The sequence below is a fragment of the Rhinolophus sinicus genome, linkage group LG05, assembly GCF_036562045.2.
Source record: "Rhinolophus sinicus isolate RSC01 linkage group LG05, ASM3656204v1, whole genome shotgun sequence".
In the NCBI taxonomy this organism is placed as follows: Eukaryota; Metazoa; Chordata; class Mammalia; order Chiroptera; family Rhinolophidae; genus Rhinolophus; species Rhinolophus sinicus.
This window is the reverse complement of record NC_133755.1, coordinates 147,275,409-147,302,658: the sequence shown is the minus strand read 5'-3', so window position 1 is coordinate 147,302,658 and position 27,250 is coordinate 147,275,409. Positions and strand designations below refer to the sequence as shown.

Sequence of the window (27,250 nt, the reverse complement as noted above, 5' to 3'; positions counted from 1 at the left end):
CTCTAGGAGAACTGATATGTCACAATATATATTTGTTGAAAACTTAGGCAGAATGTTGGAAGAAACATATGACAACAACAATAATAATGAAATAATAGCTAACATAAATGAAATGATTATATATGCCAGGCACTGTGTTAAGCACCTGGTACACATCATCTCATTTAATTTGTCATTATCTTTATTTTGCTAGTGAGGAAGCTGAGTTTCAGATAGTAATAGTTTATCCAAGTTTACACATGTTGTTAGCAGATGGGTAGATCTAACCCAAGGTTGCCTTTTTTTTTTTTTTTTTTTTTCCCCCTGTAAAACCTATCCTTGTTGCACATCTAAAGATAAGGGGCGGGGGGAGTTCTTAGGAAAAAATAGAAAGTTATATAGTTGGAACTTTGTATGGACTGAAAATATCTAGTTTTGAGACTATAACTCCCTGAGCTCAAGTAAGTTGCCTGAAGTGGAAAAACAACTAAATTATGGCTGTGCACATATAACATATTGGCATGTAAACCTAGTACCCAGCCCAAACACTGCGTCTCCATAAGCATGATGTTTTTCTGTTTACAGAAAGCTGCCCAATAGAGCAATTTGCTTTTCATTTGCATGGCCACCACTATCCAGTTAACACCTCACCAGGCAGCAAATTCAGAGACGAGGTGAGTGGAAAGATAGCCATGCTCAAAATACATAATAAATTAGTAGAATATTCCAGCTCTTGGTTAAAAATAAACTAGCAGTGAGAACCGGGGAGCTAGATTCAGCCAAAGCTGGAATCGAAAATGCTAAACAGCAGATAAAAATCACTAATTTTAGAACTGCAATAATTCTTACTGTTTTCATATTTCTGTTTATACTTAATGTTCGCATTAAAGAAGAAAGCATGTTTACATTAAATTTTTAAAATTTCTAAGTAGTTTTATTCTAAAACAGGGTATTTTTTATATTGCCATTAGAGTTCATAAGAGGAATTTTATATACTGGTACATTTTTCTAAAATATAGGGATGATCAACTCAGTGATCAATGAGAGTAATCATTTGATGATTGCATAAATGAAATTGAAGTTTTGATATAATGGAAAGATAAATAAGAGACACTCTCTTGATCAGCAAAGTAAATTATCTTCCTATCTCTGTGTCATGTGAAGAAATCATATATTTGATCAAAAGTTTAAAAAAAAATAGGGTAAGACTTGTTCTGTTTCAATAGATCAATGAAAGAATAAAAACCATAATATATGTTGCCTAAATTTTCCAAACACTCATATGAAAAATGTAAGTTAATATGCATTTATAGGAATATATATGATAGTAAATGAAATGTCTTTTAAATAGGCTATTATAAATTATTTATTTATTGGAGGGGTAAATATTTGTGTACTAAATATATTTAAAATAATATTTTGAATATTAACAGTAATTTTTATACTTGTAGAACTTGTTTTCTGTGGAAAGCTTAAATGAGTTTTTCTCTTAAATTAATCTCAAAAATATGTATTTTATGTGTATATATGCTCACATAAAATTTTATAACAAGTACTTTTGTCATGAGCTCATAGTTCTATAATGAACCTCTCTCCTGGCCTGCAAGGTTTCTGATGAGAAATCCACTGATTGTCTTATGGGGGTTCCCTTGTATGTGACAAGTTGCTTTTCTCTTGTTCTTTTCAACAGTCTCTCTTTGTCTTTACCTTTTGAGAATTTAATTATATGTATTATTAAAGATCTTTTTATATTTAATCTTTTGGAAGTTCTGGGGGCTTGATGGCTCTGGATGTTAATTTCTCTGCAGATTTTGGAAGTTTTCTGTTTTTTTTTTTTTTGTCTGCTTTCTCTGCTCCTTCTGGGATTCCCATAATGCATATATTGTTTTCTTTGATAGTGTATCATTAGTCCCATAGTCTTTCTTCACTCTTCTTAAATTATTTTGTTATTGTTACTCTGATCAGTTAATTTCAACTGACTATTATTTGAGCTCACTGTTTCTTTCTTCTGCCTGACAGTCTGCTGTTTTTAGCTGAATCATTATATTCTTCAGCTCTAGAATCCCTTTCTTTCGTTTAATGGTATCTCTGTTGATATTCTCAGTTTGTTCATGTGTTGTTGTTTTTATTTCATTTAGTTTTCTATTTGTGTTCTCTAGTAGCTTGCTGAGCTTCTTTAAGATAATTATTTTGAATTCTTTGTCAAAAAGTTCATAGAACTCTTATTTAGGGCTGATTACTGATGTTTTGTTTTATTCCTTTGATGGTGTTATGTTTCCCTGGTTATGATCCTTGTAGTCCTTGTGTTGTGTCTGTGCATTTGAAAAATTAGGCACCTCTTCCAATTTTTACATACTGGCTTTAGCAAGGAATGTCCTCACCAGTTAGCCTATCCAAAGATTCTGGTTGGGCCATTAGGTGGCATCTACAGGCAGACTTGATGATGGAGTTCTCAGGTAGGTTGGCCTCTGGCATGAATCAGCAGGTGGGTGGACCTAGAATCTAGATTCAAAAGGATGGCCTGGCACCTGTGTTCACATGGTCAGGCCTAGTGCCTAGGTCTACTGTGGTGGGCCTGGCTCTTGATTTTGCATGGGCATGCCTGGAACCTGTGACTATGGGGGCTGACAGGGCACCAGAGTCTACCAGGGCAAGTCTGGCACCTGGGTCCACAGGGGAGGGATTGGTTCCAAGGACTTGTAGAGGTAGGCCTGGTGTTGGAGTCTACTGGGATGGGCCTTGAACCTGAGTCCATGAGGGCTGGCCTGGTGCCTGGATCCTGGGTAATGAGCCTGGTCCTGAGTCCATGGAAATTGGCCTGGCACTGGAGTCCCAAAAGCAGGTCTGGCACCTGCATCCAAGGCATGGGGCAGGTCCTGGGACTGTGGAGATAGGCCTGGGTCCACAGGGGATGCCTGGTTTTGGAGTGTGAGTCTTTGAGGATGAGCTTGGTCCTGAGTTTTCAGTGGCTGGCCTAGTGCAAGGTACTTAGGGCAAGCCTGATGATTGGTATCATGGAGACAGGCCTGAAGCCTGGGCCTAGGGGTGCTGGCTTGTCACTGGGACAGGCCTGGAGCCTTGGGTTACAGGGGTAAGCCTTAAACCTGGGGCTGCAGGGCCATCCTAGCATTGGTACAGAACTAGAGCCTAGGACCCCGAGTTCAGCCTGGTATTTTGGCGGGCCAGCGTCAATGGGGACAGGCCTGGAGGTTAGGTCTATGGATGCTGTCCTGGGACTGGGGTAGGCCAAGACTTTTCTTCCATATTACACATAATCGTGGTAATAGCTACTCTTTGTTGGGTACCAGATGTTTTTCCAGGTGTTTTTATTCATAATCTTATCACTGATTTTTAAAATAAAGAAATGCTATCATCATTTTATCTATGTGAAAACTGAAACTCAGAATTTAAGTGACTGTTCTAGGGTTCAACTGGCTAAGTGGTAGAATTCTACTTCCATTCTAGGATTATTTTCCTCCAATGTTCATGAGTATTCCCCTTCACTAAAGACAAAAGTGCCTTAGTATACCACATATGTCAATAATCCAGTATTTTTAGACATTAGCTAAATTATCCAATAATCAGTATTATATGAGATTAGAAGGAATATTTTTTGCTTCTTTGTTTGGTGGATGCTTTGAGTAATTGAAGAAATTCTGATATTACTTGCCTGAATTTCGAATTATCTCAGTGGTTTTTTGCTTTGAAATGTATTGAGGGAGGTACTACATCAGTTTTAATTCAGTTTTCCTCAGCCATACACCGAGTCTACTTAAAGAATGCAGAGAGTGGCTGTTTGAGAAATATGCTTGCTAAAAACAAAGTTCTTTCATCTAGTGTAATTTATATTACAATAGCTGGAGCATAATTCAAAAAAGCTTTGAATGAGGTGACCCCTGTTATGTCTGCTGAAGATCTGGTCAATAGCAGAGTTGATTTCAAGTGGCTGTGATTTTGACCCAGATCACACAGCAGCTGCTGTGATCTCCAACTGGAACTGCACTTTCCAGGAGACATGTATTAGGTATTCTTGCTCAGCAAGAAATGAAGCGATTTCCCTATACAACTTGAAACACACGGCCTGCAAAGACTGAGCCAAAATACTCTTATGTTCCATAGTCAATATAAAAGGGTAAGTTTAACATTTTATAGTCTCTGGTTGAATAATAATTTTAAAACATTAGAGCATATTGTCCACCTGAAATTTATAGAATGTAATAGATTGAAAAGCAAATAGTTGCTCCCCAACTAGATTTTGAGGATATATAGAGTTGGACGGAAAGGAGAAGAAGGAGGAGAACTAGAGGGCTGACCTTACTTGTTTCCTTACCACCACTTTATGAGGAAGAAAAATTACCTTTGATTTACTTTCTGTGTTCTTCCAAAACATACTCATAAAATGCAATAGAGTTATTTTCAGTGATTTTACCTGTGGATATGGAAACTAGTAAGAATTTTTGGCTTGGATGTCATCAATATGAATCCAATTGTTTTCCAATACTAGTTATTCTAATAAAAACCTGTGTCAGACTCAATGTCTTCAGGCATCGAGGATATATATCTTGCTCTCTGTTCATTATTTTTATACACCTTGAACTTGGAATCAACTTTAAAAAAAAAGAACAAAAAAACGCTAGTACTTAATTTTTCCTTTAAAAGAAAAAGAGCTACTTTCCAGAGAGTCTTTATTTTATTAGAGACCTGGACTGAAGAGTATGAATTTACAAAGAGAGAGATTATTTACTTAAAAGAACAACTCTCTTAATCCTCTACAGCACTCATAATTTTATTATTAAAACATATTCAAATTCTTCAGGATTATTTGTGTGGTAATAGTTACTGTTCTGGTTGTCTGTTACTGTATCAATAAATCACAATTATTATTGCATGAAATTGCAATGTACACGGGTTCTGCAGGGTAAGCTCTCTTCTTTTCTATATGACATTAGCTGGGACCATTCACCTGGGGACTGGAAGATTCGTTTCTAAGTTATACTCACATAGATGGCAAGTTGGCCCTGGTTGATGATCATGAGCTCAACTGGGGCTGAAAGTCAGGAGCCTTGGTTCCTCTCCACCTGACTCACTGTGTGGGACTTTCTACAGCCTGAATCCTCAGGAGCTGGTGGCTGCATTCTAAGAGCAAGTATCCCAAGCGACAGCAAAAGTCAGTCACCAGTTTCTTAAGGCCCAGAAACTGACTTAACATCAAGTCCACTATATTCTATTGCTCAGTCACAGAGATCAGATTTACTTTGATAGGATATGGTGTCATGTCTTGATAGGAGGAGTGTCAAAGAATTTCTAGGCCAAATTTTACAATGATCAGAACTTATTTGCATTTTTTCCCCATCTGCATGATGCATTCACTCCCTCCCAAGACCTCCCCAAGGTCCCATTTTAATAGAACAACATGTTAAGTCTTGAAATATAGAATCTCATCATCTCAATCAAGTCCAGGTACAAATGAACATCCTTGAATTCAGGTCTTTGGGTACAATTTCTCACAGTTCGTGCTTGATCTGAAGTCTTGACTGAAGTCCTTTATGAACTAAAGAGGCAAGTGATCTTCACCTTCCCTTCTTCCCCACATACCCACATATAATGATAGTGGATCAGCAAAGGATAATTGCAATAGACATTCCAATTCAAAAAGGGGCAAACAAAAGGCCTACAGTAGTCACTGGCCCATAGTAAATCTGAAATCCAGCTAATCCTAATCCTTGATTGGATCTAGTGCTACTTCCTGAGAATGATTCTGCATGTGTAGTTTTTCCTATCTTCTGGAATCTTGGTTTTTATCCTCTGAATTGTCATTTGTTTTCTATAAAATATAGTCTGTGTTTGAAATTGAGTAATGTTTTCATCCTGCTCTTTCCCATAGAAGCTTGGAAATCCAAAGGTCTCTTTTAATTTTGTATCAGTTCCATTCCTTTAAGTTCAAGTTGATGGTGCTCCACCAGAGCAATTAATTAAAAATCTTACGGCGTTTCTATGAAATGTTTTAGGATTCTGTCTCCGGGTCTTGGGATGCTATAACAAAATACTATAGACTGGGTGACTTAAACAACGTATATTTATTTCTCAAAGTTGTAGAGGCTGAGACGTCCAAGATCAAGGTACTGGCAGATTTGGGTTGTGCCTGAACTCTCTTTCCAGCTGGTAGACAGACACCTTCTTGCTGTTTGTTTACACAGCCTTTACTCAGTATGTGCATTTATAGAGAGCTCTCATATATCTTCTTCCTGTGATGGCATTAATCCCATCCTGAGGGTGGTACCTCCTCCGAACCCAATTACCACAGGCTTCACTTCCAAATACCATCACATTGAAAGTGAGACTTCAACATATGTGTTTTAGAAAGACACATACCTTGTCCAGCATGGTTTCACTACATTAGATAAAAACTATAAATCTCTTTGAGCTAAGTCTGCCTACCTTGGAATTCATATGATCCTGCTATGAGACAACACCCTTAATATTCTAAGAAGCTATATTTTTTAAAGGAGGGATATATCCTCAGTGTACTTTGGAGTTCAGAGAAACTCCATTATTTAATTGAGAGATATAATCAAATCATGCCTTGTCTGATTGGAAGTTTCTATGAGGTATCATTTTAGATCTTTCTCAAGTCTTAGCAAAGGACATTATTGTCTCACCATGGACTTCACCTTTGGCTTAGGACAGTTTCTTACTATGAAAATATTCTGTAGTTTAAAGAGTCTTTGAATGAGCAGAGTTTTATTTTTGAACCTAAAGAGCTATAATGGACTGAATGTTTGTGTCCCCTCAAAATCTATAGTTTGAAATCCTAACCCCCGATTTGATGGTATTAGGGATTGGGGCCTTTGGGAGGTGATGAGGTTGTGAGTGTAGAACCTTCATGAATGGGATTAATGCCCTTAGAAAAGAGACTCCAGAGGGCTCGCTACCCTTCTTTCTGCTATGTAAGGGCAGAATAAAAAGTTAGCAGTGTACCACCTGGAAAACAGTTTGCACCAGAACCCAAATATGCTGGCACCCTGATCTTGGACTTTCAGCCTCCTGCACTGAGCAAAACAAATGTTTGCTGGTGATACCTGAGTCGTCCAGTCTATGGTACTTTAACAGCCTGAACTAGCTAAGACAAGAAACCTAGATGCTTTATACGTATTTAATAAGTGATTCTTCAGTTTATCTCTTTCCTCCTATATTTTTATCACTGATAGCAAAAAGAATCCAGGAGGTATTTGCAGGTATTTTGTCTGGAAATCTCATAATTAGGTATATTTCCTATGTTGTACATTATTGCAAGTGACAGTTTTGCTAAAATTTCTGCCACTACATAATGAAGATCTATTTTTCAGTTTTCAATAACATGACCTTACTTTCCTTTAAACCCACAATGGTAACTTGTCCATTAAAACTCCACTGACAGCCTTTTAGCCTCTTTTAGTAATTCTCTCTAAGGCATTTCCAATACACACCTACCACGAAGTCCCTAAATCATTGCACATATTTCAGATCTTTGTTAGGGAAACCTCTCATCCTCCCCCACCCCCGCCCCACCACCCCTATACACACAGATACCAAAATATGTTTTGATTATCTATTGCAATAAATAAACAAACAAACAAAAATACATACTGTCATGGCTTAAAACAACCACAGTGATACATTTTGCTCATTAATCTGCATTTGGGCAGAGCTTGTCAAGCAAAGCTTATGTATGCCTCAGGATTTGCCATCTGGGCTGGCTTGACAGGAAACTGGAGAATGCAATTCTTAGATGTCTCACTCACATGACTAGCATGTTGATAGCAATGTTTGGCTAGAAGCTCAGATGATGCTGAGGGCTGACTACATGGGGCATTTCCAAGTAAGCCTCCTGTGTGCTGCTTGAACTTCTTTGGGTTTTAAAAATTACTGTTTCAAGGGACAGCAACTAGAATCTTCCAATTTCTTAAGGCCTGGCTTTGAACTTGGAAATTGGCATAGTATTAATATCACCTCTGCTGAATTCTATTTATGAAACAGTGGCAGAGGGAGGAATGTCAAAGCATTTGGGATCATGTTTAAAAATGGCTACACTTATAAAAAGAGAATACTGAAGATAAGTAGGTGAATAGGGAGAAGTTTTATGAGTACCTTAGGTTGCTTGGCTATGTCTAACCGTCTGAGCTATTCTTGGGTAAATGTGGTGAAGGGAAGATGAAAGTTAAAAAAAACAGAAACAAAACAAACCCTTACTTACATGAAATGAATGAATAGAAAAAGAGTTATTTTTAAAAATAATTTCTTAATGCTTTTTATTCATGTCGCTATTCAGAATTCTGATAATAAAGCTCATTATAGCTTGGAATACAGTTATTCAAACATTGACTCATCATCAGCTACTGGTCTATAAATTGATACAGTCTGTATAGTTCTGAGTCTTGGAACAGTTCTATGAAGTTCATTTTAAAAGCTTTACTTATAAAAGCGCACTAATGGGGTTAGTATCTTGATTGGTCAAAAAGATAGTGTGAGCACAAAAGTAGTATCTCAACTGTGTACTTCAGTTTCCTTGAGCATTTACTTTCTTATCAGAAGAATTGCATTACTTTTAGATATATTTCCTATAGTGTTCAGAAATACATTTTTTTTTTTACCATTGTTAAATACCAATTTAGGTCTTATGTATTGATATAGCCATAGAAGTCTGAGGGTTTCCATAGTTTCCCGTATCCTCATTGAAATATTGATTCAGTGAAATATCTATTATGTGACAGAATCAAATATTACTAGTCTTACCTCATCCAAGACTAAAACACTGCACATTAAGTCAATAACTGCTATGATTGCCTTTGTGTCTAAATTGTATATTATAAGATACAAAATGACCTGGTGTGCAAGTCAGTTTGCATAATGAGCTTCTAAAATTTCAGGTTTTGACAGGTATTTACTGGGATTTTTGGCCTGAGCTTTGATGCTGTTTTCAGTAGGTCCATTTGTAGTTACTTACTCCACTGCTAATGGATGCAGATGCTCCCTGCCTCTCTCCTCTCTCTTCAGTCCTCTCATTAACTAATTAGAAGGAGGAATTACATAGTTTTAGCTTTAGCCGAATTTTCAGGGAACCAAGATTTAAAGGTTTTATAGTGCTATGAGGGCCACCACATAGGTAAACTTTAAATTTTGAGAGACACTATTAGTCTTAAAAGACCAAATTTATGTGTTGTTATATAGAAGGCAATAGTGATTCTTACAAGCATGAAATAGTATTCTTTCTCTTCAATATAGTATTTTCAAAAAATCACAGGGCCTCTTTCTAGTTATGGTTTTCATCATTTCTGTATTTTGGGAAAATGTTTGAATTTATAAAACGTTTCACCACAATACAAGATAGTAGCACACAAAATTCAAAACAATTATAAATGAGGCTGGAATTATTTCAAGAAAAACTATTATTTTTAAAAAGTTGGACTGTGTGTTTTTATCCTGAACCTTATAGAAGTGTAGGTCTGTCAGTTGTATTTTTGACTAAATATTGACTACAAGGACCAATAATTATCACTTTCTTCATTTGGTTACCCTTCAACACTCTGACTAGAACTGCTACTTCCCTGACTTCATTTTCTGGAAACATTAATAGTCAAAGTTCTTCTATATAACCATAAACACATATTCTTTTTGGTATTGACCTGAACTTACGCTTTGTTTCTTTCTTTAACTCAATGTTTTGTCTGAAAGAAATCACCATAACAACTTGTATCTTCAGTTATAGTTAAAAAATATTGTGTGCTGGTTAAAATATTCCTGCACACCTATGATGTGTTCACAGCAACCCAGAGCTATGTGACACAATAGCTGACGAATCACTGCTCCAGAAAATATCTCAATAATGCCAAAAAGTCAGGGAACAATTTTGACATTCCACTAGACCAAATATTTTCCAAATACAGATTTCAGTGGAATTGTTTTCTCAAATGTAGAAGCTCCACTTTCTTCTTTTTAGAGTCTGTTGTTCATCACTTCAATTATTCTTGCCAACACTCTGAATTCCACCGTGTTTTCAAGCCTATGAAAACATCAATTTCTGAAGGGCTCCACGTATAGAATCTCCATGCCTGCAGCCATACTGGATGAATTACTATGTATTCTTAAATAGTCACTACTATTGCTTTTAAACGTTCCAAGTCAAAGATCCCCTCCCAGCATTCTTCTCTAGCCATTGCTATTTGGACTGACTTTTGCAGTCAAAATTCTAGTGCCCACAAATGAAGTAAACATACTGCTTTGTAGAACTGGCTTTTAGTGAGGTGTATTGTTTTGTATGTGTCACTCATTATATTTCTCACAATATGATATAGTATATAATGTAAATATTGATTAGATGAAAAATCCACTTATATTCTCCTTCTCCCTTTTCCCCAATCAAATCACAAAACTACAGTAATTCTAGATTTTATAATAATCCTGATAACTGGTTAGATTTGTAGTAGGTAACTTCTTTAGATTAATGTGAAATGGAGAATTGTGCAAACACTCATTTCAACTTTTCATTTTGGGGTCCTCTTCATATATGAGTTCATACATCACTTATTTTTATTTGCTTATTTATTCACCTACATACTAACTTATTTATATTTTACTTTTTGAGAATTACCATTATCTCATGCCCAAATTTTTACCTTGGGTACCTACTTGCATTTGTTTCATTGCTTACCCTATTTGTCATGGAAATGTAATATATTTTGAACTTAATTTTCAGCTTAAAGAATGCTCTGCTGTAAAAGGAATGCAAACATAATCTTGCTAAATGTGTGATATTTCCTTCTTTTGCTTTTCACACTTCCTAATTATTTAAGTTCATGAAATCATCAATTAGGTGCTCCGGTACCTAAGTCTCAAATTATTATTAACATTAAAGTTGTTTTATAATAATTGGATGCACTAATTTTCTAACGAATAGTATTTTTAGTTATGGATAACAGTGCTTAATTTTTAGAATACCATTAGAAATATTTTGAAATTAGGAGAAATGGCCATTTTTTTCAATTCACTTGGTTCCATTTATTTATTTAATTAATAATACTCATCTAGCTCTTATCGTATGCTAGACTTTATCTCAGCACTTTATAAATGTTAACTTACTCATTTTTACAGCAATCCCATGAAGCAGGTACTACTATTATACCCATTTTACAGATAAAGACACTGACTAAGAGGGTTCAAATAACTTGCCCAAGATTCACATAACTAATAAGTGCTGGAACTTAGATTTACATACCCTCCCCCTATGCTAACAATATACTTTTCCATTCACTTTATAAAACACTTTTATGACCAATAATTTTTGTTGATTCTGTCAAATGCCTATAAAATATGGATTTGTGATATGAATTAAAAGATGAAATATTAATATGAATTCAATATTGAGCATAGAGTATGCTATTCTTTGAATTAATCTCATAGAAAGAAGCATGCTTGCTAACATGTTATGTTTGAAAACAGCTTTAGAGTTATTAAAATCAAAGTTATTTTCAATTAAATGGGATCTTATGTCTTGTATATTCTTCCAACTTATGTGAAGGTGGATAGTGGCTAAATTTAGTTCTCTTGAACATTTTACTCTTTTCAGGGAGAAATTATAGTTTCTTTTATGTAGATATGGTGGCCACATTATCTTGTTTTTTTCTGGAAATTTTATTTCTCACTGAAATTGTTAATAAAAGAGAATGCATTATTTTAGCTTCTGTAATACTGAATAATTTTTATGGCTTTGAAATTCTATATTTTTAAAAGTATTTATTTTGGAAAAGTATTTCTGAAGAGTTTCAAGGGCTACACTAAAATCAATTTTGTGTTTCATTACCGTGACAGCAAAAACTCACCCCAACCAATAAAATGTGTGCTATAAATAAACCATGGCCACATTATTATTTTCATTATAAATTTGATACAATATTGTCTTTCATGTTGACAGCAATGAAAAACAAGACATCAGAAATTCCATTTTAAGTGCGGGTGGCAGTGTTATTTACTGCCATCCACTCATGTTACCATGAGATTTTAAAAAATTTTAAGGAGGGAATATATCCTTGCAGCTTGTGACATCTGGAGGAGAAATGACAATGGCGAAAATACATTGTCATAAGTGGCTAAAGAATACTTGTTTTCCTTCTGTTCGACTTGTATGTAATTGGAAAGGCAGTACATCAAAGATTGTAACAACTAAAAAGTTTTAAATTCTCAAAAAGCTTTCTTTTTCAATTTTTGCTTTCCAAATCAAATTTTTCCTTCATCATCTTTCCCTATAATGTCATTACCATATTAAGCTTACAAACAACCACCACCACAAAATTAACCTAAATAAAATTTTCTATTATCACATTTTCTCATCATTTATTTTTATTTTTTCCCAATCTTTACCAATTATTTTCTTTAACTCAAATTCAAAGTAAGGGTCTGTTCCTCTTTTTTTTTTTAAATTTAGTCCCTGTTTCTTTTTGCTTGACTAATTAGCCTTTCTCCCCTAATCATATGTTAGTAATACTTTAGGTTTCTAGGTTACTTCTACAACAGTTCAGAAAGATAAGATGGCCTGCAGAGAAGAATCATGGGGCTTTTCCAAACCATATCTTAAATGAAAAACAGGAAAAATGCTCTTTGCAAACAAGGAAAACAATAGTTTGATCTTCCACTTGTCTTACAATAAGGACAGAGGTAGTATTAAGATGTACTATGTCTGTTCAAACTACAAATACCTACTACCTAGAGGTACAGAATCAAAACATAAGAGAAATAGTCCTGTATTGGGGGAGCAATTACACAGCCTGTTTCTGAGGCTGACACTGGAAATGGGTGTCACTGTGCAGCATCAGGAAGACTTGATGATCAAGTGGCAGAATAATTTCAAACTCGGGGTGCCTAAGATTTGACAATGCCCAAATTAACACTCTGACCCACAGGGGCAGAAGGGGCACTTGAACTCTCTGGAGCTGAGCCTTTTCAGCTGTACAAGCAGTTTGGAACACAGCAGTTGTTCTCATGTTAGCAAGGCATCAGAGTCACCAAGAGAGCACGTTTATATAGTTTTTAAGCCCCATCTCCAGAGTTCCTGATACAGTAGGTTTGAGGTGGGGCCTGACAATTTGCATTTCTAACAAGTTCCCTGGTGCTGCCCAAGCTGCTGGATCAGGAACAGCCTTTGAGAAGCACTGCATTAGAATCAGTTTCTCATAGTGGTGTTCAATAGAATAACTTCCACAGATTTTCTGGGTAAAAACAGATCAGGAAAAAATAAATTTTGTATGATTATAAAAGCTGTGAGATTTGGAATGAAAATAATGTGTTTTTTGCATAATTTATCAGGTTAATTTAATATGCTGATATTATCATATTAATTTTTTAAATTTCAAAATAGGGTATATAATATACAGTTGTTTACAAATCGTTGGGACCATTGGATTTTTTTCTGAGATCCCTCTGTTTCTATCTCCCAGATCTAGCATTTTATGGAACACACTTGAGGGTATTCTTCAAGATGGTTTTAAGGTTGCTTTCGCTCCCACATTCTAATAGATTCAGAATTTCTTCATAGTCTTAGAGGATGTTGGATAAAAGGCATACGAGGTTAAGTAGGAAATCATAAACTCTCTCAAGGGAGCACCTAATTCTGTTACTTCAATGGGTACTGATTAATTGATGGGTGATGGATATGTATCGTCTGACATTCTCATGGCATAATTATAGTGGAACTCACAACAAAATTTAAATTTCTTTCACTCTTGACTGATTTTCAAGCCTCGTCTCTCACCCTTTTTTATCTGACCTTTCTGCTCCAGCCAAATCAACTTGCTTTTTCCTGAATGTTCTGTACTCTTAAATGTTGTCTGCCTTTGTATATGTTCCTTTCTTTTCCTTTGCCTGCACCCTTTCTTCTTCTACCTGCTTTATCTACTGGGGATTCTATACACCTTTAGTCCTTCCACTTTCTGAGTCATCTATTTTCTGAAGCTTTCCATTGTCAAATCTGTTTAGCTCCACACCACAATATATTATACTGTAATTATTTGTTGGTCTCCATAGTTCCTTAAGGGCAGTGAAGAAAGCGTTCTTTTATCCTATGTTCTTTACAGCTAACACGTTGCCCCAACAGTAACGGACGAAGACCACTATAACTTGTTGGTGGTATAGCCTGTTAAAAAATAATTGATACAGAAACAGAAAATTTGGGAATTTATTCAAACCAGCCTGAATTTATGTACTAGTTATAATAGGCTGAATAATGGCCCCACAATGATGCCAACATCCAATCCCCCAAGACCTGAGAATGTTACTGTACCTGGTAAAAAGGACTTTGAATATGTGACCAAGTTTAGGATCTTGAGAGGGGGAAATTATCTTAGATTATCTAACTGGGCCTAATGTAATTACAAGAGTCCTTATTAGAAGAAGGAAGAGAGAGATTTCACTATAGTAATGACACTCAGGATGATTTAACTTGAGAAAGATTTAACCAGCCGTTGCTAACTGTGAAGGTGCAGGAAGAGGCCACAAGCCAAGCAATGTAGATGCTCTAGAAAATGGGAAAGACTAAGAAATGGATTGTCCCCCAGTGTCTACAAAAGGAAATGCAGCCCTACAGACCCATTTTAGAGTGCTGAACTATAACATAATAAGTTTGTGTTACTTAAAACCACTAAGTTTATGACAATTTGCTACGCAGCAATAGGAAACTAGTAATCTGGTGGAAAAAAATATTATATACGAATAGAGCCTCTAAAGAATTTGTGTCACCCAAAGAATCACACATTTTAAATTCCATCATCAAATTATTATAAATATAGTACCAGAAAACATGTAGTCATTGCTGACTATGTGTCAAATGCTATACTGAGTGCTTTACATGCAGTAACTTATTGAGTTGTTACACAACCATCTGAAGTAACTTATATTTGGTATCTCTATCTACTGATGGAGAAAATAAAGCAGTGATTTTAAGTAATTGTACCTGATTATACATTACTAAGTGGTTGAGAAAGGCTTTGAATTAGGTCTGTTTCAAACCATTGTGCTGCTTATCACTGCACTATATGACTTTCATCTACAATTAAGTACAAGGTGATGTCTACAGTCCAGTTGGAGGTGCTGTGGTTCCATGTAGTGCTCAGCAGAAGTGTGGGACATCTTTTAAGACAATTAGCTATTTTTTTATTATGGTCTAGTTAGAAAGCCAGCCCTTTTTCCAATAACATTTATAAAAACTTGGCATGCATCCATATGTAAAATTTGCATCATGCACCTTGATCTAGGAGTTTTTGTAGGGGTTACATGTAGTACAGTCTTGACAAGCTTAATGAATTCTACCTGCCTTTGGCACTGACTTGTTTAGAATATTCTTGCTGTTTTTCTCAAGTGACTTGTGTAAACAAATTTCGGTGCTCTTAATGATGTAAGTTCTGTGATAAACCTTGATACTATTTATAGTTAGAACACATATTGAAAAAGCAAATATTTTAAATGACTAAAGAAGTATAGTTGAAAGCATTTTTAAAATAAAATCATTACCTAGCACAGTATCTGGAACATGTTAGGCATTCAAGTAAGTTATCAATTAAATAAAATCACTTGGAATATTAGTTAAAGTAAAAGTGACTCCTCTTACCTTCCCCATTTATTATGCATACTCACAGCTTCTTTAAGCACATGTGGTATGTTTGTGCTACTAGAATGGTCTGTTCTATACAATATTCTGTAATTTTGTTTGCATATTTTTATTTGTTTGTTGCTTCTTTATTTGTTTTTTGTTTGACTTTTCCCTAAAAACATAGTGTGAACTTTCTTTTTCTTCATACATTTAGATCTACTTCATTTTTTAAAGCATCGCTTCATAGTTTGTGCTATGAATATACCTCTATTTAACCTCATTCTAATGGATGTTTGGATTGACTTCATTTTTATTGCTAATAAAAGTAATGCTATTACAAAATGTTGTAATATATCCTTATTCACTTGAGTGATAATATTCATAGATTAGACTTCTTAAAGTGGAATTCCTGATTCAGATGTATGCTCATTTAATATTTTTCATAGATTTTTAAAGGCATTTTAACAACAAAATGCCTCCATGAAAAGTTGCAACAATTTATATTCACAGCAAATTTACAAGAGCCTCTTTCCCCCCATACTCTCACTGATTCTGGGTGTGGAAAAAAAAATCTTTGAAGTTTCCTAATGAGGCAAATTTCAAGTAAACTAAAGAATGTTTTCCGTATTTTCAGACTCATGTAAAATAATATAAAAAATACTGGAGGTAGAAAATATAGTACTTACTTTTATATTCCTGTTCTTATTAGGAAAATAATTTTTACTAAGATTCTAGTTACTTTATGTAATACTGTATAAATACAAAATAAGGTATATATAACAAAGAGGGTAAAGCTGTAGAACTCAAATATTGAGCACTTTCAGAATCCAGGAGGCAAAGCAATCGATATGGCTGAATTTGTTTGTGAGAAGTCCTAGTTATCATTATGAGAAGTAAGCTGGGTCAAGGGTAGGTGGAGAAGAAGACATTAAACATTTCAGAAGCATGTCTGATGTTAGAAATAAATGAGCTTGTGTGGCTTACATACTGTTTCTATACAAGATTTTACTTCTGTTGCCACAGAAATGCTGTCATTTGCCAATAAACTTCTGTGGCAATGATAAAAGAGCAACCTCTCTGGTAACTTAAATCTGTGTTTCACAACTTCAGTTTTTATGTTTTGGGGGCTGACATTTCATTAATTCGTATGAATGTAGGAGAGAAGTTGGAAGCATTGGAGGCTGCCACCAGTGTAAATGAGAGCTTAAGTGACAGGCAGCCAACACACAACTGGCATGTTTTAGCCTATGCCATGTCTGCTGAGCATTTCAGAAGCAGCTATAACACTTCGCTTGTGACGAGTGCCTAAAAACAATAGTAAAAAAAAGCCCAACAACATATGGAGAAACATAACCACTGGCAGCTACCGAATGCAAACAGTATATTTGGAAAAAATTGGGAAATTTTACCTGGGAGTCACTAGGTCTGAGGAAAGGCTCAAAGCAAAGTGCATCAAAATTCTGAGGGAAATTTTTTGGGGGAGGTAAGGAGGGGTATGCCCAGAGAGAAAAGCATAAAGATGTCTCTCTCCTCAGGCACCAAACAAATCACAGGAAACATCTTATACCATGAAGATGCCCTGAACTCCAAGAAAAATCATACATGAATAAGAATAATAGCTTTCATAATCAAATTCTATATCTGCAAACACCTGTTCCAGTATTACAAAAGGGAAACGTGCAATGTGATGATTAGACAGACTATTTTAAATTGAGTCATTCGTAAGCAGTGCCATGTGTTTGACACGTGTATAGTATATAGTGTTTGATATATGTATATCTAATGTTTTCTATTATACATATGTAAATGTAATTGAATTTTTAATATCTGTCTATCTATGTCATCACTGGTACTCTAATGAAATATTGATATATTATATATTTTTTTGCTGGGGCAATGATTAACCAGCTGCTCATCAAGACCAGAGTGAGTTCTTCATGGTTCCTTTGAGAAATGTACAACTACCTCCTTTCAAGAATCCATGAACATTTCTGTATTTTTGTGGCATTTACACTCCAAACATTAGAGTATCCCTTGAATACTCTAGAAACCCAGTAGAAATCTCTGGTTGACTGATGTTTCTTTATCTTTCAGTATTTTACTAAAGTTAGCAGTTGTTTTTATTGAGGATCTACTAAGTTGATGCATGTTACTTCAGAAGACACTAACAAAGGCAATATGGTATCTGCCTTGAAATTAGATGAAATCACATTGAGACAAAACAAATGCATTTGTAAAGGTACACAGAACACAGGATGTAATTCAGTGCCAACAATATAAGGTACCTTGTGATTACTTGAGGTACGTCAGAAAGAGTTGGGAATAAAATGTGAAAGACACGTAATTTTGAACTCTGAAAATTAAGGGATTCGTGAGCAGTCAAGTTTAGCCTGTGTAGTTAAAATCCTAGACCTGTGGTATTTTTAAAGAACATTGCATTTTTAAAAAAATACAGATAATAAAATGAATCACTGAAAGGTCTGAAGAACGTGTAAAAGAGAATGTGGCATGTCAAGGGCAGAATGAGGTTACGTACACAGTTTTCTTGATTTCTAGTTCAACACAAACATCCTAATTAATATTTCCTAAACACAATTACAGTTGTTGTTGTTATTTTTCCTGTGATATCAAAATTTAGGAGAGTAAAGAAGAAATAGCACAGAAAATCCCCAACTAACAGGTAGAGAGAGGATAGGCTGTGTCTGCCATCCTTGTTCTTGTCCAGTTCTGCCACATACTGTGGGTGAACGGCAACTTACCCAATGCATTCCATCTACAAGTTTGGGATAATAATAATTCTAGTTCATAGTCTTATTGGGAGGATAAAATTTTTAAAAAGCAAATAACTTATTAAGTTGGTGCAAAAGTAATTGTGGTTTTTGCAATTCTTTTTAACCTTTTAAACCACAATTACTTGTGCACCAACCTAATAGAAAAGTCCTAGCATGGAGTAATTGCTCAATGAACCATTATTCTTATTCTTATCAGTATAGTCTTATGGCCACTTGCACCGATTGTAGGTGTGTGAATAGAAATAGGAAAACTTAATCTAAAACAGTGTTTTTCTTCCAAAACCTGTGGCAAAGTTTACTTCTTATTCAGATTAGAAAATAGAAGCCTGCAGTTTTAGAATTGCAGATAAGCTTTTACTGACTGTAAATCACCTAGAATAGGATGGCTTGGCCAACCCCCAACTTTAATAAGCCTTTTTGACTCATTTATTTTTTTCCATTCATGATTTTGCTGGATCAGCTAGCTGTATCATTTACTTTTCTTCCTTCTTTATTTCAAAATATTGGGGTTTATTCAATGCTGTGCCATGAAACCAGAAATGTTATGGGGGAAAAAATGAGATATAGCTACTTTTAGCATTCTCCTGTTCTTGATCTTCTCTTAAAAAATGCGATCTGCTAGAAATGGGGGTATTTTTATCTATGAATCAACTAAAACCCTTGTCTGCCCTTAAAGTTTTTGGCATTTAACTGTGCAAACAAACAACTTTCTACACATTTATTTCCATGATTATTTACTGGGAATAAACTCTATCAAATGACTTGGATTGCCTTTATTCTCTGTTTGTTTGCATTTGATGCCTTCATCCCTGGGGCCACAGATTTCACTGTCCTCTTGTCTTCTGCATGGATCCTCTGGGATCTGTTCTCTTCAGCATGGGCCATCTTCTCTGTTCCTTTACTTTAGGCTTTTAGAATCTCTGCTTCCTGTTGCTCTAATAGTCATCATTGTTCATTGATAAAAAGACTTTGCTTTTCTTGGGCTTTATTTTGAAGATTCATCCAGGAGAACTGTGGTAGATCAATGAGATAGACTGTGTTTGGCAATGAGTCTTTAAGTTCCCTTCAAGTAACACTGTGTATAGCTGTACCATTTCCATCTACTCCATTCCTTTCTAGTACCATCTTTAGCCTAACACAGAACTATGTATCTATTGGTGATGGGTTGGTGACATAAGTTTGGGGATATGCATTTGAGATACTTTAGAAATACGCAAAACAACAGGAGCTAAAGATATTAAAGGTCAAGTTAAAGAAGTTTGAATGAATGCTCAATTTTTTTTTTTTAAACAGTTTTCCATATGATTGATCACATGTTTCTTACAGATGTTAAAATGAGAGAAAACGAAATCAGGAATTTCTTGTGGATTTTTTTTTTAGTTTTTCACTGACACATGTCAGCTAAACTACCATGGTTTCTACAAATGAAAAAACTGACACTTTTAGAGACAAGTGTCTTTTTCCTAAAATAATACACTTTGTCCTTCATGGGAAGAGTATTCACACCTGCTCTGACTTTTTCGATAATGTTCCTGACATGGAAGTGGCAAATTCCAGAAGCTAAGTTTATGACTTATTGTCGTTGGTTAGTGTGATGGATAATTTTATGTGTCAGTTTGACTGGGCCATATGTTGACAGATATTTGGTCAAATATTATTCTGGGTGTTTCTGTGAGGGTGTTTTTCGGTGAGATTAATATACGAATTGGTAGAGTGAGTAAAACAGATTGCTCTTCATAATGTGGGTGGGCTTTAGTCAGTCAATTGAAGGCTTGACTAGAACAAAAGGCAGACCTTCCTCTGAGTAAGAGAGAAACCCCCTGTGTGATGACCTTCAAATTAGAACATTGTTTTTTCCCAGTTCTCCAGCTGCCTACACCAGCATTTTGTCTCTATCGGTTCTGTTTTTCCGGGAACTCTGACTAATACACTTGCTATGTTACTTGTATTTGTTCATTATTTGAAACTCAAAACCCATTTCTTATGGTGAGAATACAATTAATGGTGGGTTCAAGCTGAGACCATTCTATAAAAACTTATTGGACAAGCACTGCAAAACGAGTAGCATTTAACCACAATTTAGTACAGTGTTTCTATAATAAAATATATTCTGAGTTTGGATTTCACAATAATTTTATCCCCTTTCCTTAGTGCAGGAGTGAGAGCACAACATTTTTCTAGTTTTCATTTATTTGTCCGTTTGTCCATTTATTAGGTAACTACTGAGAATGTGCACTATAGAGAGCTCAGTTCTGTGGCTATCTGCCCAGACCATCTTTTTATTCTCTAATTGTCCTTCAGTAAAGCCTTGCTCATACTTAACAGAGGCAGTGTGGAGAAAAGTGTATTTGTACTTTATAGAGTAGGACAGAGCTCTGGTTTTCCCAGTTCAAGTAAAGGTGTCTGAAGTCACCTTTCAGTGTTCAGTGATTGATGAACACTGGTGGGGCAGGGGGTGAGAGGAGGAAGAAAAGTGTCGCCTACTGCATAGAGTAAAAACTGTACTGTTACAGCAAAAAAGGGAAAGAAAGCCCCTAAAACCTAGTTGAAATGCTGTTTGGTGTATAAAATAATTATACAAATGAAGGTTCAATTAGGGACTTCCTCCTGGGTAACTTGTTTATAAGCTATTTACATTATGAAAGACATATTATAATAATGTAGGAACTCAATCTGAGTTTTGTTTTAGTAATAGGCAAATATGGACTAAAATTAAAAATGGGACAGCTAAATCAGGTTAATGTCAAGATATTGCAAAGATGAATCTTTCAGAAATTCAAATTACTGAACTATACTAGTTCTAGTAGTTTTTAAAGCATTTTAAGAAAAAAGCTGGAGATGTCACCAAAATGGCAGCGTGAGGTGAGCCTCTGTAAATCTCCCCTGGAATTTACAACTAATCAAACAACTATAACTCTACAAAGGACTCCCTGCACAGCAGACAGGCAAGACGAAGAGGCCCACTACTGAATTCACCTAAAGGTGGGCGAATCGCACGAGCGGGGGAGGAGGAAAGGGAGAAATGCAGAGATGGAGCCGCGCGGGCGCAGGACGCAGACCTAGCTCAGTGCTCCGAGCTTGCTGCATCACGGAACTACCGCAGCTGCGGGAGAGGGAAGAACTCGGACTGCTAGGGCTCTGCTTATGGCCCACAGGGCTGAGGGGGCAGCATATAACACAGCTGAACCCAACGCTCACAGCAGAGACTTCGGAGAAAAGACTGAGGGAAGAAGGCTGAAAATGGTGGTTCAAGCCCTCACTGCTGAGCAGAGAACAGAAGCCTTAGGCACTGAGACTAGCCTCCCTACACTCCCAGAGCTCGCCCCGTCCCCACCTGCTCAGTGCTAGAAGCGGAACAGTTGCAGTGTCAGATCAAAAGAACAGAACATTTGCTGTTCTGAGAACTGTGGACCACAGAAACAGATTCGCAGCCCAACTAGTTCCGGCAAAGGGGAGGGAGCTGTGGAAGCAGGACCGGCTGTGATGGTGGTCGCCGCCATTGCTCTGGGCCACCTCTCACAACTCACCCCACCCCTGACCCCACCTATTTGGGTGGATCCCTGCAGGAGTAAACAGATCTGCTGAAACATACAGGCTCTGAATCTGGTGCAGGAAGAGCTTTGGAATTTCAAAAGCTCTCCCCATACCCACACGGACACTGCGCCCTGTGACCCAGGCCAACTATTAACAGAGGAGAAGCCCATCTCTCAGGGAATCCCCCCATTGTGTGAGAAGCTGGAATAGTGAAGAGAAAACATAGCACTACCGTGTGAGAGAGAAAAAAAAGGCTGCAGTCAGAGAGAAAATAAAACATTCTACCAACAAGTACTGGAAAACAAAAGAAAGACCTCTTCCTATCAACCTGTTGCAGAAGCCACTCCTGTAGATGTCTAGGAAGAGAAATAATAAATCAGTAATTGACAAGAATAACCAAGGCAACAAGACAGCTCAGAAAGAAAGTGAAAAGTCTCCAGAAAAGGAACTTAAAAAGGAACCCTCATACACTGTTGGTGGGAATGCAGATTGGTGCAGCTGTTATGAAAGGCAGTGTGGAGGTTCCTCAAAAAATTACGAATAGAATTACCATATGACCCAGCAATCCCTCTCCTGGGTACCTACCCAAAAAATCTGAAAACATTTATACATAAAGACACATGTGCTCCAATGTACATTGCAGCTTTGTTTACGGTGGCCAAGACATGGAAACAACCAAAATGTCCTTCAATAGATGAATGGATAAAGAAGTTGTGGTATATATACACAATGGAATATTATTCGGCAGTAAGAAAAGATGATATAGGCACATTTGTGACAACATGGATGGATCTTGAGAGTATAATTGTAAGTGAAATAAGTTAGAAAAAGCAGAGAACCACATGATTTCACTGATATGTGGTATATAAACCAAAAACAAGAAAAGAACAAGACAAACAAATGAGAAGCAAAAACTCATAGACACAGACAATAGTTTAGTGGTTACCAGAGGGTAAGGGGGGTGAGGGGTGGGAGATGAGGGTAAGGGGGTCAAATATATGGTGATGCAAGAAGAACTGACTCTGGGTGGTGAACACACAGTGGGATTTATAGATGATGTAATACAGAATTGTACACCTGAAATCTATGTAATTTTTCTAACAATTTTCACACCAATAAATTAAAAAAATAATAATAAAATAAAAAGATTAAAAAAAAGAAAAAAGCTCAACTTTCTTCTAGGTCAAGTATCGCTTCTATGATATTAGTTTCTCTTTTGCAAAGGGAAGTAATCTCAAGTATTGGAAAAGTTATGCATAATTCTTAGATTGTTATTGTTTTAAAAGTATTTCTCCTTTAATTTAGAAAATCCATTTTAAAATTATATCATATTTTAAATTCCCTTCCTCACTATGTTTCTTTGTTTTTAATATGGCGTGAAGAAAAATGATAGGATAAGGAGTTATTAATATGGTTCTTATGAATAATCAATAACAGCAACAGAGAATTTTCCTAATTCATACAGCTTTTTAAAAGTGTATTTAAAGTAGATGGCAGCAGACCTAATAATTCACTTTTATCTTTCAGTATATCCAGTAAGTCTGTATTTCCAAAGTTTTAGATTAATCCTTTAAGGAATAATCATGTATTAATTAACGTGGTTAGGGGAGTATTGTATTCTGCACTTTTAATTGTCATCATGCATATTCCTTTTGAATGTAAGATATAATTACTAATCAAAGGTAATCTGTCATTAGCACAGCTACATTTTTGTTATAAGAAGTAGTTAGAAAAAGAAAAATTATTTTCCTTTCTTGCCCCCCAGGGAGTACTATATCTGATCTTTTACCTATCTTTTTAGCAATCTAATAATCTTTGGAGACTTAAGACTGTCCAGACACTTGAACTCAAGCACATATTGAAAGGCTTGGTCATGCTATTTTTTGAAATTCTTACATTTCTCCACAGTAAAAAACAAAACAAAACAAAAAATGACCTATGTCCTCATGTTGCTCATATAGAATCTGTAAAATGACAGATGACATTTGTTCTGTAATTCAATTGATCCTTTTAAAAATGTCTAATTCATTTAACTAACCAGTTTATGTTAGGAACTTTAGCAAAGTATTGAATCATAATCATTCAGTCACAGATTTCATCCTGAGTTTGAAAAATTTCAGTTCACACTTTAAAAACAAAATTTAAAATGACTATTAAAAAAAACCAAAAAACTTATCCAAACTATTTCTAGGTTAGTTAATACATATTTTTCAAATCTAGAACTCTGTGAAATTACAGCTGTAATATCTGTGTTTTAATTTCTTCACACAAAAAACACACATCATGTTAAACACATATTTTTTGTAACCATAAGGGGAGACCGACCAATTATTTTTATGCTGTATCTAAGGCCAAGAGGGAGCTCAAGTGCTTTATTACTTTGTTACGGTTGCTTGAAGTTTTATCCATGGTTAGTGGAGTCCAAAGTAATGAAATTTCTTTGAATTCCCAGGGAAGCGTACGCCTAGACATGAAACTTAGCTCTTATCTTTACTTCTGTAGAATAATCTACTTACATAAAGCACTTCTGTTTCTAACAGACATTACTAAAAACAAGGGTGTTAGAGGAGGGTTACTTTGTGTTCTATTCAATCAATAACTAAAAATTTCATGAAAAGTAATTCTGTTCTTGCCAGTCCTTTGGTTGACCCAGTCAGATCTCAGATGTTGTCATCATTCCTTTTCTTTGCCCTGTCTTCTGCCATTCCCTCCCCCCCACACAATGTTAGAAGCATATGAAAATAGAGGATTCATTTACCAAGACAATTGAGAGGAGAGTCTGAAGAATCAGGAACAAAAATATTTAAATCTAATGGGAATAAAGATGAGATAGTGAGTGTAGACACTTTTGACGTAAAACATCCAGCTTAAGAGAAAAACTTATAAGAGTTTATTTGAGCCAAACTGGAAGCAAAATCTCAATGGATTGAGAAAATGCTCTGCAAAATGGTGGTTTGCAACTTATTTTATACATAGAATCAAAGGAGGAGGGTTATATTAAATCCATTGGTGGTAGATTAAGGAGGTGGGAGAAAACAAAGCAGGGGAAGTCTCTGGGATTGGATAAAAGGAAATTGGAGAGACAGGTACTTCTTTTACATAGGTGGGTACAAGATAGTTAATAGTTCCCTTTTTACAGCACATAAAGAAGGTAATTATAGGAGAAGAATAACAATAAGGGGTTCTGTAGTTTCCTGCTCTAGTCCAGAAGAAAGGATTACTCTGACATTCCAAGGGCATATTATCTTAGATGCAAAAAGACAATTGACAGGCTCACTTAAGGTAAAGATTGACCTTTGTCAAGGAACCTACATACCAAGGATGTGAATACTGGCCATGACCCACTTTTGGTTAGAAATTTTATGTTCAGACCATCCTATGTGGTTATTTTCAGTCTCCTGAGCTTGTCAGGTTTAACATGTGGCCCTTTTTTCATCCATAACACTATCATACTATAAAAATTTATATAACAAATTTTTGTTGGGAATTGGAGGGAATATTTACCTCTCTAATAATCTTAGAATGGTAGAATAAATTGTACTGGCAATCAGGAAGACTTATTAAAATATTTTGTTATATTTGAGGGATAGTTTTGAGTCTGAACTTGGAGAGTCAGTTGAAACTGGAGCTGGAGTGGATGTGGGCAGTGGGGAGTCCCAAGGGTAAGCCACACTACTGTCGCCTTGCCTGGCTGGCTGGAGCTATAGTGGGAGTGGTCTCAGGCTGCGGAAGGTCTTGGGAGCAAGCCATGCTGGGGTGGGAACTGTAGCTAGAGTTGGTATGAGCTTCAAGGAGTCCAAGGGACAAACCACACTGGGGTATCTTGGTGGTCTGGCTGGAAGCCATAGTAGGAGCAGGATACGTAGAGTCCTGGGAACAAGCCACAAAGCTGGTTTCAACCTGGGGCCTTGGCGAGGCAGGTAGAGCACCTTGATCAAGTTCCTGCCCGTGTAGTTAAGGTAGATGGGGAACGCAAAAAATGGCACTCTCCAGTTCTCCAACCTTGACAACAGTTGCTGCATTTCCCCTCACACTTGGCACATGCTCTATGTTTAGTAAATGGGTTTCCTTCCCATATAGTGCAGACACCCTTTAAACCACAGCCTTTTTGATCTTGCAATACCATGTGTTCCCCTCTCCTACCCATTTCTGTGTCATCTATCTCTCTTGTTTGTTGTGCAGAAGTTGTTCAGTCAGCCTTCAGTTCTTCAGGGAGAATTGTGCTGTCTGTAGGTATAGATTCAGTGTGTTCCTGGGAGTAGGTGAGTTCAGAGTCTCCCTATGCCACCATCTTGGATTGGAAATCCCCCTTGAATATTTTAATTTTTTGGCCTATATTATAGAGGACACATGAAGAAAGAATTGATGTTAGGTAACATAGCTTACAGCATCTGCTACAAATTTGAATGTAACATTTGATAAGTAAGTTATATATTTATACATATATATGTATATATTTAAAACAACCAACTATATGGTGTCTTTAATTATTACAGTATGCATACTACTTAAATAATAATATAGTATTAAGTTTAAGTAGAAATATCTAAATTTTTCCTAAATGTAGCATTAAGTAAAACTTGGAAATTTAAACAATGGAATAAAGTAGAAGGAGCACATTCATTGTAATTCAATGGAACCAAGTCATGGAACCATCATTACTAGCTATGTAATTTGAGGCATATTTCTTAACCTTTCTGTCCTTCAGTTTTGTCATATTTGAAATAGGGATAATGGCACCAACATGATAAAGTTGTGGTACACAGTCAATGTGATAATATATGGAAGCCTCTAAAACAAAGTCTGGCAAATAGTTGGAGTTCAGTTACCCACTTTTAAAAAAATGAAAATACTATATATTTAAATGGCATTATCTAATTTTAAATGTGCTTAATATCTAAATTGGGAAGATACCCAAATAAGGTTTATAAAAATAATACTGATGATTTTCACAAAACCACAACCTTTTAAAAAATCTACAGAAATCAACAATGTGTGTGAACATGTATTAATGACAGATTTCTCTCTATATCATTTGACAATGAATTCAATACTCTTTAGCTTTATAGTTCAAAGTATATGGGCAGGTGAGGTTTAGTACATATTAGTCTTAATCTAATTAAATAAAAGATATCTGAAAATTTGTCATGTAGCCTATAGAGAGATTTCAGAGGGTCATTTACACAAATTATTTATTTTTACAAAATATGGAATGCCTAAAGAAAAACCTAGCAGTGAGAGACAGGGTACGAGTTTTTAAAAAATGTTTTCTCTTTTCTCAGAAGCTGTGATTCACTGGTTCTGGCTGTTTATGGAACACCAAATATGTGTT

At 35.9% G+C, this 27,250-nt stretch overlaps 1 protein-coding gene across 1 annotated transcript in view; it reads left to right on the top strand.

Annotated features, from left to right (window-relative positions):
• TBC1D32 (TBC1 domain family member 32) overlaps positions 1-27,250 on the top strand; it is a 400,452-nt gene that overhangs the window by 325,383 nt on the left and 47,819 nt on the right. The window contains exon 37 of the mRNA XM_074333506.1: positions 565-653. Coding sequence (XP_074189607.1) covers positions 565-622 — 58 coding nt within the window. The 3' untranslated portion in view covers positions 623-653. The remainder of the gene's footprint in view (positions 1-564; positions 654-27,250) is intronic.